The sequence below is a fragment of the Seriola dumerili genome, unplaced genomic scaffold (genome assembly GCF_002260705.1).
Source record: "Seriola dumerili isolate Sdu_G_001 unplaced genomic scaffold, Sdu_1.0 BDQW01000230.1, whole genome shotgun sequence".
NCBI lineage: Eukaryota > Metazoa > Chordata > Actinopteri > Carangiformes > Carangidae > Seriola > Seriola dumerili.
This window is the reverse complement of record NW_019174485.1, coordinates 1,451,698-1,464,787: the sequence shown is the minus strand read 5'-3', so window position 1 is coordinate 1,464,787 and position 13,090 is coordinate 1,451,698. Positions and strand designations below refer to the sequence as shown.

The following is a 13,090-nucleotide window of genomic DNA, read 5'->3' as shown; positions in this document are numbered from 1 at the left end:
AACTCTTAACAAACTTTAAATAAAACTGAATCTAAGAACAATTTAAAGAACCCCAATAAATTCTAACATACACTCAGTTGTCAAGTTTAGGAACACCTAGCTGAAACTAATGCATTCTAATACAACAGTCCTGCGATTAATCCTCCTTTCATGAAGGTTATAATGTTCGGTTTTTATTGATTCAGTGTTAAAGAGGCATTGATTCAACTGTGTGATTATTTTGGAGGACGTAGTCTGTGGTGCAGTTGAATTATATTGTGTTATGTTGACAGGTATTTCTATTATTTTGTCCGTCCCATTTATATCAATGAGGGCAGGCTAAACAACAGAGACACCTCTCTGTATGATGCAATACAGTTCGACAGCACCACAAACTGCAGCCTCCACAATGATCATACAAGTGAATCAACACCACTTCAACAGTTTCAATAAAAATTGAATATTATAACATTCATGAAGGACTGATGCATTACCCTGCATTAGTTTTAGCTAAGAGTTCCTAAAATGGACAACTGAGTGTGCATTACTCACTGCTGATTATACTTGGCAAATGAAAACAGCTATGAAAATAGGATCAAAGAAATATGTAGTCAAGAGAAGACTTTCAGTCGGACTGAGTATTAATCTTGAGTTTACATGAAGTACAAAATAATCTTAAATGATAAAAGGATCAAGTGTCAAAATGTATTTCTAATGCATTTGAATATTTTCATAACTTAAATTCAGATGATGTTAGAGCTTTTATAATGACTCATGGTTTACTCTGTACTTAACCTAAAAAATACTTGTGTGAAGCCTAAATGGACAACATATAAAAAACTCATTTTGTAATGGACTCCACCATAGACATATACTGTACATTCGGTAAATCACTAGCCTCGTTGATTTCCCAGCACAGTCTTCATATCAGCTCACACAAATATACATAATGATAGCACTGTACAAGGAGACTCGAATTAGAAACACTGGTAGATAAGTGGTGCTTGAGATGGCAAACGCACCAGTGCCTTAAAAAAAGGTTTCCAGGCGGATCTTGAAGTTATTCTCTTGGTGCCTCACTGCAATCCCGTAGCGGAGAAGCATCTCTATGTACGGTGGCCAGAATGTGTCATCAATCATCACATAGGGGTCGTGTGGTGTGTTTAGGACCTTGTTCATGAGCACCTGAAGGGGTGCAGAAGACAGAGGCAGACTGGAGTCAAACACATCTGCAGTAACAGTGCAAGGTGCTGCCTCCCACGATATTTATGTTTACATGGTATATGCTGTTGTCAGAAGGACACTACAACATTTGTGGCTGAGAATAAACTAGGACATACATACATGACTGGACTAGGCAGTGCAGAGAGTCGGTTTTGTTGGTGCTGACACCGCTAACCCGTTATCATTCTCAAGCAAAATGTGACCGTCTGTAGTCCTGCAGCTCAGTGAGACAGGGGGAGCTGGGATGATAACTATATATCTTTATAGTAAACAAACAGTTATAGTATAGTCTTAGTCATTTCCATACCAGCCAACCGCAACACGGGAGCTTCTCCGTCACAACATCCCTGTGGACTGGACGGCAGTTTTTCACAATCTGCATTTTGACTTGTTATAACAGGAAAATCACAGGTGCAATTCATAACATTAATGATGGTTCTGTTACCAGTGACCACAAAGCACAGTGCAATGGAACTGGCCGACATGAAAAAGGTATGCAACTGTTATTCGTTATTAATTACACCCATGCTTTTCTGCTATAATATGTCAATATGAAGTTTAGCCTTAAAAGGATGTTTTAAAACTAAGTAAAGAGTTTTATCTTATTGAAGTTATAATAACTGAGTTTATGTTATATTCCAGGATAATTTGGCCAAGATACCTTTACCATGACACTTTCAAATCTGTTGATATAAGCTGTCTAAATGTAGATGTTGTTGGAAATCCTACTAATGAAGCTTAAAAAAAATAAAACACAAAACTGTCTGCAGTGAACTCATGGAAACACACTTTGCTATTGATTTTTTCAAACTTCATTGTTTAATTTTTTGAACACAACAAACATAACCCATCTCATTTATCTCAATTATACTGTGAGAAGTAAGAATAATAATAATAATTAAAAAAAAAGAAGAAGAAAATTTAAACTAGCTGCACAACTGGGAATCCACCAGGTCTTACTTGATTTGGGTGAAGTGGACCTTTGACCACCCACTTTTATCCTGACAGAATAACAAACATCTTTGAGGTTTTAGGGTGAGCATTAAATTTGCACTTGTGCAAAAGTTCTGTTTTACTGTTAAAAATAGCTCTGAAAATGTCTTGTTAGAATCCCTTATCAAAATAAAACCTTACTGACAGACAGCTAGTCCCTATTAGGATTAACAAAATTAAATATTGGATGGTGTCAGTTAAACAAAGAGAATTAATTTGACATCAATTCTGATTATGTAGTGCATGAAAACTCACCTCCAGAATTTCATTGAGAGAAATCAAGTCTTCATTTAACCCTAGTTCAATGTTCTGAAAATGAAAACAAATGTGGGTAAACAACACTGAAGTAGTGACAGCACAGGTTTCACATGTAAAGAGGCTGCAAAAGCACAACCAACAAACACAACACAGGTCACTGAACCTTCTTCTTCCTGTTTGTACTGGATTCATTCTGAGGGAGAGGAACATGCTTCTCCAGGACGTCCCCCAGAGACTCCATCAAATTCTCCTGGTAGACCTTCATTTTCCGGATTTTGGCCTTAGTGTCCTGCAGTACACTGTGAAATGCATGTACACACACACACACACACACACACACACACACACACACACACACACACCCACACACACACACACACACACACACACACACACACACACACACACAATTCAGAATTTCATTTTTTTTTTTGCATTATTAATTTGCATTATTTTTCCTCTTTCCACACCTATGTTGCTCTTCACATGCTTCTCCGGAGGAGAAATACCTCATAACTTGGACTCGTGTGGTTTACTGCAACTTTGCCGTCACACTCACCTGTGTTCTGATAATTTCTCCTTTTCCATTTGAAGTCTTTCAGCGTGATCAGTGGCAGCTATCAGCACCTGTTTCTTCTCCTCCAGCCACTTCTGTTCACTAAAAAACACAAACATGAAACAGAGCAATACACAGAGCAAAATAAATGAAAAGCTTCTGAAAGGTCTCTTCATTCACCTCTGAAAAGCATTTGTGCTCTGAGGCAGGACAGTAAGTTATGGAAAGGCTGCAGTATAACTTAAAGGTTACGTACAGTTCTTTAGTTTCTCTCAGTTTGTCTCTCTTTGCTTCATAGCAAGAAAGAACCATCTCAAGTTCAGAGCACAGCTTGAGCATCTGTGGAAAACAAAGTTAGAGAAATGCATTGCATAACTCGAGCAATGCATTTTTATTTGGCATTTTAGTGAGACATATTATACTCAGTGTTGCAATTTACATATAAACATACCTCCTCTTTTCCAGCTTGAAGTAAAACTTCAGAATTTGCTGCCAGCACTGAATGATGCAAAATAAGTTAATACATTTTAAGAATGCAAATTTTGTCATAGATAACACTGGATACAGCAGATATAACAATTACAATTTCAAACTGATTTGAAAGCAGAGAATCACAATCTGATAAAGACACAAAATCTGAAATGAAATCGTGATTAAACAGTAATGTTTGATGGACCAGTTTAACTGGAATAAAACTGTGGTGCTGATTTGTGATATTCATAATTCAGTTGCAAACACTTATATTAGATTATGGTCACAGTTTCCATCACAGTGTTTATGGAGGACTTACATTTCGGCTCCACTGTCAGCCACTGCTTCAGTTCAGCGTCTGTTGCCATCAGTCGATTTACTGACTGTTGGAGATGAATATTCACATTGTAAAAAACACACAACACATTTACCATGACAGGTGATTAGTTAGTGGACGATCTGCTCCACCTCCTGTCGGCCCCTATATTAACATCTTTGGAACCAACAAGTGTTGTCTTGGCCATTTATTCAAATGTCATGTTTTAAAATTATATCTCATGAATAAAGCTGAAATGTTGAAGTGATTAATCAACTAGTCAACTGATAGGAAATTAATTGGCAACTATGCGATAACTGATTAATCATTTGTCAAACATTCCAGCTTCCAACTTCATTGTATATGACAGTATAGTATATATAGACCATATGATTAATCAAGAAAATTATTAGCAAGTGTAAACTGAAAAATTTAAATTTTTTTGAGACAAGTTTTTCCATGTTTTATCTGTGACATCGGGAGGATACTGCAGAGACACTGAAAATTTTATAAATGAACATGCACAATCATCTCACCTGCTCCTGTGGATTCTCACATAAATCTGGTTCACACAGTATGATCTCATTCTGAAGCTGCAACACAGAGACGCACAGTCTGCAGTTAATACCTTTCATGCGCATCCAATGATTGATTAAAGGACAGCCTGCACAGTCTGGATCTTAAGGTTAAAAAGTGAGGTTACCTTTTCCAGCTGAGCAAACTGATCCTCACACAGGTCCAGCAGCTCAGACTGCGCAGCCTCCGACAGCTCTGCTGCTGGCTGGCCGCCTGGCTTCACCTCGGCCTCGACACGGAAACACAAAAAGTCAAAAACTCTAGATTTGGATTTGGGTAAGTGTTTTTTGTAATTATTTACTGAGTAAAGCACCGGCAAATTTGGCACAGCGGCTAGATTAGGTCTAGTTAGTTGTTCGTTGCCTACTTATGGCTCACCGTGGAGAAATGAAAATGTCTAAGTTCACGTTAGCAGATATTCTCTGTAATACATATAGAAATATCGCACTCTACGTTATTATGTATGTATCTGAACCACAAGAATTAGTCACAGACGTGTAGTCTTACCATAATTTGTATTTTCTTCTTCACTAAGCGGACCACAACAACAGACGCCTCCTTTTCAAAATACCGCCAACTTTGATGACGTGTTGCCTGCGACAGCGTGGAGTGCTGAGGCGCGTTAATGCTGCGGTGAAGTTGCGCAGGACTGGGCAAGTACGGAAAATGGTGTTTATACGTGTGCTTTACACATTTTAGGGCAGAAACCCCGATGCTCTGTACATTAGGTTGCCACCAATACTATTATTTCCGGGGTAAATGAGTAAGTCAATACAAAACTGTCCATACTGTCAATCTGTCCCTCAGTTGCCTGTAAATACACACACATCATCCTTACAGAGATGCAGAAACCTTGTGTTCATCCCCACTACATTTATTTGAAAGCTCTCTAGTTATTTTAAGATCAAGACTTATAAGACTTAAGCGCAAACTAATGATCATCTTATGAAACACAATACATTGTTATAGAGTTAACTAGCCAACATATAAAGAACCAAAGTTAAAGTGAGCTCATTCCCACCCAACTATAACAAGGAAATGCTTTTGTATTGGCAATAATAATCCAATAGACTTTGAAAGTGGCCATTTTGCAGGTAAGTAAGGTTTTAATGGAGAAATCTTTCTTTTTCTGGCTAAGTAAAAGATCAATAGCCTGCACTGTCGGTATGTTATCCAACTCTATGAGATAGGCTACTACACATAAAGCAATGTGAATATATGTGAAATATGCTGTTAATATTATCTTTCAGTCTCTCATTTGTTAATCCCACCAGCCTGTAAAACAGTGTGAGTGTTCTTCAGTAGAGGAGCATGTAGTGAGGGTCTGGTAGCGAGAGTGCAGGAGGTGTCATTTTAGGTCAAAATATGCTGGACAGTAATGCAGCACCAGAGGACTGTGATTACTCTGCATATGGTATGCTATTACTGGCTCTCAAATAGGTCTGATAAGACATTTTTAATGAGAGAGAGAGAGAGGAGGGGGTCTTCATACAAACATTTCCTTACATTAAGACACAGTAAATCTTGCACAACTTGCCTAATCAGACCAATTATGATAATGCAATGCAAAATGTGTTTTACAAAACGAAATATTAAGTAAAATATTTCATTGACACACGCACACATATACCATGGCTGATTAACTGTTCAGTGCAGTGGAGTTCACTGTCAAGTAAACACCAGCAGGTGTCTCTGTTTGCCTCTCTCCTCAGTGGCCAAGCAGCTGACTGGAGTTTGCAGCTATTGTCAACATCTGCACTTCCTTGTTTTTTCCCCCCACTTCCCTCCTGTTTTTCATTTCATTTCACAGCCTGAACATTGACAGTTTTTCACAACCAGCATGTTTTGGTCTGACACCTGATTTAAAGGATGAATAAGTCAGATATGGATGTGCTTTCTGATGGCTTCCACTAACATCAGGGACACCTTATGTTCATTTCACTTTATTTATTCATTTATCTGCTAATTATAAGTGTTTTGCTCTATGAAATCAAGTTCTCTTTTATTTATATAGGAACTTTACCACCTGAGGTCATAATCATATGAAGCTCAAAATGCTGGTGCAGTTTTGACCATGTTCATTTTAGACTTAAACCAGTGTCAGACCAGCAAAGGAAGCCTGCTTATCATGAACCAGCTATTCAACAAATTACAAGAATCATATAGTAACTCATTAGATATTTAATTTTAGACAGAATGAGCTGCATGGTTGATATTAAATCTACCTGCAGATTGTTTTCTGTAGCCTTTCTGACATCTCACAGTGTCAGTTGGAAGCTGTTTCAACATTTATAAAACCGCTCTTTTTATCGTTCTGCTGCCTCTCAGTAATATTTAACATCCCACAAACTCCAGCCACCTGTGATCTGAAGCCTGCTGCTGCCACAGAGACTGTATCACTGCGGCAGATTAACTTCCACATCAACTAGGTGGCAGTCTGTGAAAATGTTTAGCCTTTTTTTTCTACTAAACAGAACAAAAATGTTCAAAACACATTAGCCAATCTGCATCTGTTTCTCCTCTCTTTCTCTCTCTCTGTTTATTCATGACACACAGGCACATATAGATTTGCTGTTGTTTGGTTTTAATCCAGTGAATCTATCAGTGGATTTGATGGAACAAGACTAGGGAAGCACTTTAGTCCAAACAGCCAGACTGACTCTTTCTCAGTGTTTGATGATAATCTGGAAGACACGCAGCAGCAGAAGTTGAGAATATGCATGTGTGTATTTACTGATTTTCCTGGTATATGTTTTCAAGCTTGAGCCAAAAAATCACACAGCCTGGATTATTTGAATGATCAACTAGAATTTGATTAATATGCAAATTTGTGAACAAACCGTTCCATTTGAGCCTTCAGCGCAGCCTAATTAATCAACAGTTAAAGGAAATTAATACATACATCAATTCTGTCAGGAACATGCTTAGTTCAATCGCCCGTAAAATTGAAGTTTGAAGTATTAACTGGCTCCACAGGAAGGCTATGATTAAAACTCTACAATTCAGCTCTATTTAGATATATAGAGTGATTTAACTCCATGCAGGCAAATATAAAGTCATTTACAGATGTCCTCTTTATACTTATTCAATATTAATAATAATAATGATAATGATAATAATAATGATGATAATAAATTGAGGGACTGTTTGAGGCCTATGGATATACATTATTTTCAAATTTTCTGCAAACATTAAACTAATTAATTCATTGTTGTGCTTAAATGCTGTCACTCGACCAGTGTCTCAAATATTAATTTACACTTTGCACCTGAGACTGTTATCCACAAGGTGCAAATAATAAAAGAGAGAGGGAAAGAGAGAGAGAGACGGAGAGAGAGAGAGAGAGAGTATAAAAAAGGGGAGGGGAAGAGATGAAAAGAGCGAGGGCTGTACTATTGTTTCAGTAGGGACTCATGCATCAAACTTCAATTTTCCGGACGATTGAAGTAGTGATTTTTTCCATCTTGAAGTGAAATACTGAAATACACTTAAGACCTCCAGATTAATTACCACGAAGTGGTCCCTCAGACTGTAGTATTACTTATCAGCGGGCCCGCCTGACAAGCCCTCATAAAATAAGCAAGTGAAATCCATAAACTTAGGCTGCCTTAACACTCTCTCCCTTCATAAATATGCTTGATTCAGAATAGGCTGCAGAAGAACACACACAAACACACACACACACACACACACACACACACACACACACACACACACACACACACACACACAGTGTAGTATACGTAATATACACAGAATCATATTTTGTTTTCTTTGCAGGTAGCTTTAGCATCAGATTTACCTTTGATTTACTAAACATAATAAGTATAATATTTGGCATTTATAGGCAGTATAAAAACATTTAGTAGGTGGTTTAAAACACACTATAGCCTAATGTAATGTAATTGTAAACAGATACAGGGACTAAAGTATCTAATGTGTAAAGTATATATCTGTATTATCAACTTCTCCTATGAAATTATTTATACTATTACAACTGATTTATTGTTAAAGAGCCCACAGGAGGAGTTATAGTTGTTGACAAATACATTAATAAATAGGTATTCAATAGGTATACTACAATGTAGTATGTTATTTAGTAAATCAGGATATATACTTTAAATTCTATGTATTGTAGGCATATAGAGAGAGACAGAGAGAGAGAGAGAGGGAGAAAGATGGCCTACTGTTGCCTCTTGCCTAGGGAATTTTCAATAGCTATATTCCTATAGGCCTCGTCTATATATACTATATTACTATAAACTTTTTCAGGTCATCCTGAATTTAAAAAAAAAAACAGTAAGAAAAAAAACAAAAACAAAAAAAGCAAACACTATAAAACACCTCACAAGAAGACAGCTCTACTTATCATTTCTGTTAACAAAGAGGGTTAAACGGGAGCTAGCCTTTTGAGTTCACTCTCTCTCTCTCTCACATCACCATGTTTTCAGCTTCATTAAACTCTTTAAAGACAAAAGAAATAAAGAGGCAGCAGAAGAAGAAAAAGATGAGAAGAAAACAAACAAAAGACTCCCTAACCAGACTTTGGCATAAATGTCACAGTCTAAACTCTTTATGGCTCCCTACTTAACATTAAAAACACTTTCAACAAAATCCATTTCTTGTTTAGAAACGTTCTTGGACAGAAGTCAAACATATTATTCCACAGCTAAAAAGCGGAGAAAGACAAGCGGCTCACAAAAAGGGCCAGTTTCATTGTAATTCATTGACTTGTTCAAAACGCCAGGCAAAGAAAAGGGCTAGACATTAATAGCCGCAGATGCCCTCATGAAGGGAGAGTCTATGTAGGCATTATGGCCTTTGTTCGCACCCAGTTAAACTGTTTAAATGGAGGGTTAACTCAATCCATCAAATTGTCTGAAATTGTGAGGAAATTTCAAAAACCATATGGCCTCCAAACGTTTGCGTCCTTTCTGTGCGGTGGGACACACTTGTCTCAGTATTGCTGCCTGCGGGGGACCGGCCCTGCTCCTTTGTGGCTCGTCCCATCAGGGAACGCTGCTCATTTGTCCCCACTTTTCATGCTTTACGCTCAAAATTACGGCCCAGTCCCGCAGAACAAAAAAGGTCTATAAAGGCCCGGAGAAACTGGCCCAAAACTTTGTGTTTTTGTGGCATCCTCGTCTTTTTTTCCCCCGGCACCAGATTTGTGTTTCTCACATAAATTTTTGCCACGAATGGAGAAACACGTCTAAGGGTCAAGAAGCCATGATACGCATTTAGGGTGTGAAAGGGGACGTGAGATTCCCGGCCACAAAATGTTTAGAGCATCCTAGTAGAAAAGGACACAAAGGGACAAAATAGTTCAGTATAATAACTCTAAACAGGCCGCTTTTGATGGGCTAACCCGCCCACATTTGGCAAGGAGAGCGTGTTTCCAAAATAATTTTTTGTCCGCAATAATAAAGAAAAGTCCAGGCTATTATATCCACAATGAAAAAACCTCCATATTAATTGAAGAATTGCAACATAAAAGAAATATTCAGAAAAGCCATTTTATTCCCATAGTAGCCTATATACATTACAGTCTGTGCATTGGTTTTCAAATAATGTCCTGATTTTAGAAAGGCACTTACAGGTGTACAAAACATAACAAATTTATAACTGTAAATCTATTGTATCCAAACAATAAATCTAAAAAGTAGCCTATAGCTTGTCAAAATCACCGCAATAGTAATTGTTGTTTCTCGCCATCGCTTTGAGCATTCCCATAAAACGCAGAGCTGTGAATGTCCCAGTTTGCCTTTTCCGATCATCATCATCATGCACTGCAGCATCGGGACGAAGAGTGTGAGCTGAAGTCAAGGGTTACAGTCAGATGATGATGATGATGAGGAGGAGGAGGAGGAGGAAGAAGAGGAGGAGAAGCAGAGCCGGCAGTGACAAGAGTGACTCAATGGCGACTTGGCTCACAGAAAACACAAAAGCATTTAAATTAAAAAAAAATAAAAATAAAGTAAAAATAAATAGATAATGATCACAAATCAAATCATGCATTTACATGCAAAAATATGGAAAACTGGAGCACTTTCATCGTGGTGTGTGTGAGGATAGGTCTTTTAGGAGAAGCAATGGAACAGGTGTGTGTGTGGAGGTGTGTGTGTGTGTGTGTGTGTGTGTCTGTGTGTGTGTGTGTGTGTGTGTGTGTGTTCGCGCGCGCGCTCGCGCGCGTGTTGGTCTATAGTGTAAAAAAATAATAAGTTACTCATGTCATTTTAGACCATATTGCTTTGATTGCAAGAAGTAACAGTTTGCTAATGAATACATTGTAAAATACCACTGCATATTTCTTGTTCTGTGTTCATGCTTCACTATGAATAGGTCTATCTGTGCCGATATAAAAGTCATTACATTTTGGTACATGTTCTGAGATATGGTATACAATATAAGCAGTAAGTTACAAGTCCTCGAGAGGGTTTTTTAAATCGTCCTTTTGTGTTCTCGACTTCTCAGCCCCACGCTGCGCCATCAGTCATCCACATCAATCTCCACGTCCTCGTCCTCTGAGCACTCTTTACTAGTTGTGTGGTCTGAGAACGGAGACAGCGGCGACGTCCGCAGTTTCTGAGCGAGCTCGTGCTCCTGCTGGCCTCCCCGCGCGGGGGATTCGGCTCGCGGGTGGCCCAGTGTGCCGTTGGCGCATTTCTCCAGGTCTGCCAGCTTGGCGAGCTTGTCCAAGGGGACCTGGCCTATGGCCTTGGCCGACTCTACGTCGGCCTTCATCTCCTCCAGGTCCCGTTTTAGCTTGGCCCTCCGGTTCTGAAACCACGTGATGACCTGCGCGTTCGTCAGTCCCAGCTGCTGCGCGATCTGGTCCCGGTCTGCGGGGGACAGGTACTTCTGGTACAGGAAGCGCTTCTCCAGCTCGTAGATTTGGTGATTGGTGAACGCCGTCCGAGACTTCCGACGCTTCTTCGGGGTGGTTCTCTGGCCGAACAGAGTCATCCCGTCCCGGCCTGTGAGGGAGAGAAGGAGTGAGAATCACTGATTCATGCAGGTGCACCGCTGCACAATGCGCGTAAAAGTGATCCTAACCCAAAAATAACCATCTAAGTGATCTGTGAAACACTGGAAGCTTTAATCTCTTATGGGAACAGGTGATTACAAGAATATTACACAGACACCACTGGGAAATATTGAGCACCACACACATGAGGCCCTGAAATTAAAGAAAAGCGGTGGCGATTTATTTCGTTGAAGATTAACCCAGAATATTACGCCTTTGTTCGATAAGACATTTCTAAATGAAAAAAATATGCACTCCTGAAGACAAAAGAAAAAAATATCTTTGGCTATTAAATAAGCACCTTTAGTGAATATATTCCATTAGCCCACAGAGTGCAAAATACAAGGAGTAACCAAACTAAATTTCTGTCTGGTTCAGGCCCTTAAATTACAGAGAGGGGAGGAAACAAATACAACGGGTTGATAACATTTTAAAAAGGCGTATTTCTAATTCATTTTTTGGGGGATGGAGATTTACCTTCCGCAGCCTGTAACACGCTGACTTCCAGCCCCTTGAAGGTCTTGCTGGCCAGCTCCTCCAGCGCGCAGAGCGGGGAGGTCTGGGTGAGGAGAGCCCGGCTGGACAGAGGGATGCTGGACGGACGGTGCTTCTCAGAGGACGAAATTAGATGAGCCGTGCCGCAAATTGTGTAACTTCGTTTCACAGAGGGTTTGTTGAGGATGTCCTCGATGCTGAAGGGGGTCAGCGGCTTGTTGGAGTTGGCAGGAGGCGGCAAGTGGTCCAGCGGACTTCGCCTCCTGTTTTCCACTGCATCACATTTGGCCACCTCTTTGGATGTCATCATTGGTTGTGCGCAGAGTTTATACAGGACTTCGTTGAAATATTCAGCGGTTAAAAACGAGGGGAAAAAGTCACATAACAGTAAGGGGGTTAGAAAAAAAAAACCAAGCAAAGATACGGAGGGGAGAAAGAAGAAAAGAAAATCTTATTCCAAAATGGGGTGTCTTCAAAGTGTCGATCCTCGGGAGCAGCAAGTCCGCAGGAGTGAGATGCCTCCCTGAAAATGGCGAGGTCCAAAGAGCTGACGATTACTAACAAGTTATCATTGATTGGTAGGTAATCAATTATCTCCAGTGGCACTTTCGCCCTCTTCCCTTTCACTCTTTGACTATGTTGCAGTCCAGTGCAGGGCTTTTTGCGACTGGGGGTGTCCCATTAATTAGGACGCATGGCTGGAAGGAGGAGGAGCCCGGCGGAATTATAATGCTTTGTGCTCTTATCATCTTTGGTCTAATTTAGTCGTGTGGTGAGATACCGGAATAGGTAGGCTATATGGGGTAAATGAGGGGAAGCAGAAAGAGAGGGAGAGAGAGAGAGAGAGAAAGAGGGAGATGAGGGGGAGAGAAATCACAATGCGTAGCCTATTTAAGCGTTTTTACGCGTTAAAGTTCAGAGTTTCAGTTCAGCAGCAGGAGTTTCTATCTTTTATCTAAAACTATTTGGATTATCTGGATGTTGTCAAAAAGACAAGTCGGCTCAGGCGTTAGTTTAGATGTCGCAGCTATAGTCAGAAGGATATTTCCCTCGACCCAAAGCGTGGATGATCCTTTGTTTTATAAAGGTAATGTAGAGCTGGGCCATATATCAGCTCTGATGATACCTCCTCTGGGGCGGGAGAGAAGGAGCAGCATGCATCCCTCTCAGCAACGCCAAATCCGGGCCATAACTC

General features: G+C 39.7%; 2 protein-coding genes across 2 annotated transcripts; both read right to left on the bottom strand.

Annotated features, from left to right (window-relative positions):
• Positions 1-245: 245 nt before the first annotated feature.
• On the bottom strand, positions 246-4,940 carry cenpk (centromere protein K). The gene is made up of 10 exons (XM_022755653.1): positions 4,881-4,940; positions 4,501-4,602; positions 4,334-4,390; positions 3,801-3,864; positions 3,462-3,508; positions 3,267-3,349; positions 3,014-3,112; positions 2,618-2,753; positions 2,452-2,505; positions 246-1,164 (listed from the first exon to the last, which is right to left on the bottom strand). The coding sequence occupies exons 1-10, from the start codon at positions 4,881-4,883 to the stop codon at positions 1,009-1,011; spliced, it is 801 nt and encodes a 266-aa protein (XP_022611374.1). The 5' UTR covers positions 4,884-4,940; the 3' UTR covers positions 246-1,008.
• Positions 4,941-10,862: 5,922 nt separating this feature from the next.
• On the bottom strand, positions 10,863-12,202 carry LOC111229406 (transcription factor LBX1-like). The gene is made up of 2 exons (XM_022755726.1): positions 11,878-12,202; positions 10,863-11,350 (listed from the first exon to the last, which is right to left on the bottom strand). The coding sequence occupies exons 1-2, from the start codon at positions 12,200-12,202 to the stop codon at positions 10,863-10,865; spliced, it is 813 nt and encodes a 270-aa protein (XP_022611447.1).
• Positions 12,203-13,090: the final 888 nt, after the last annotated feature.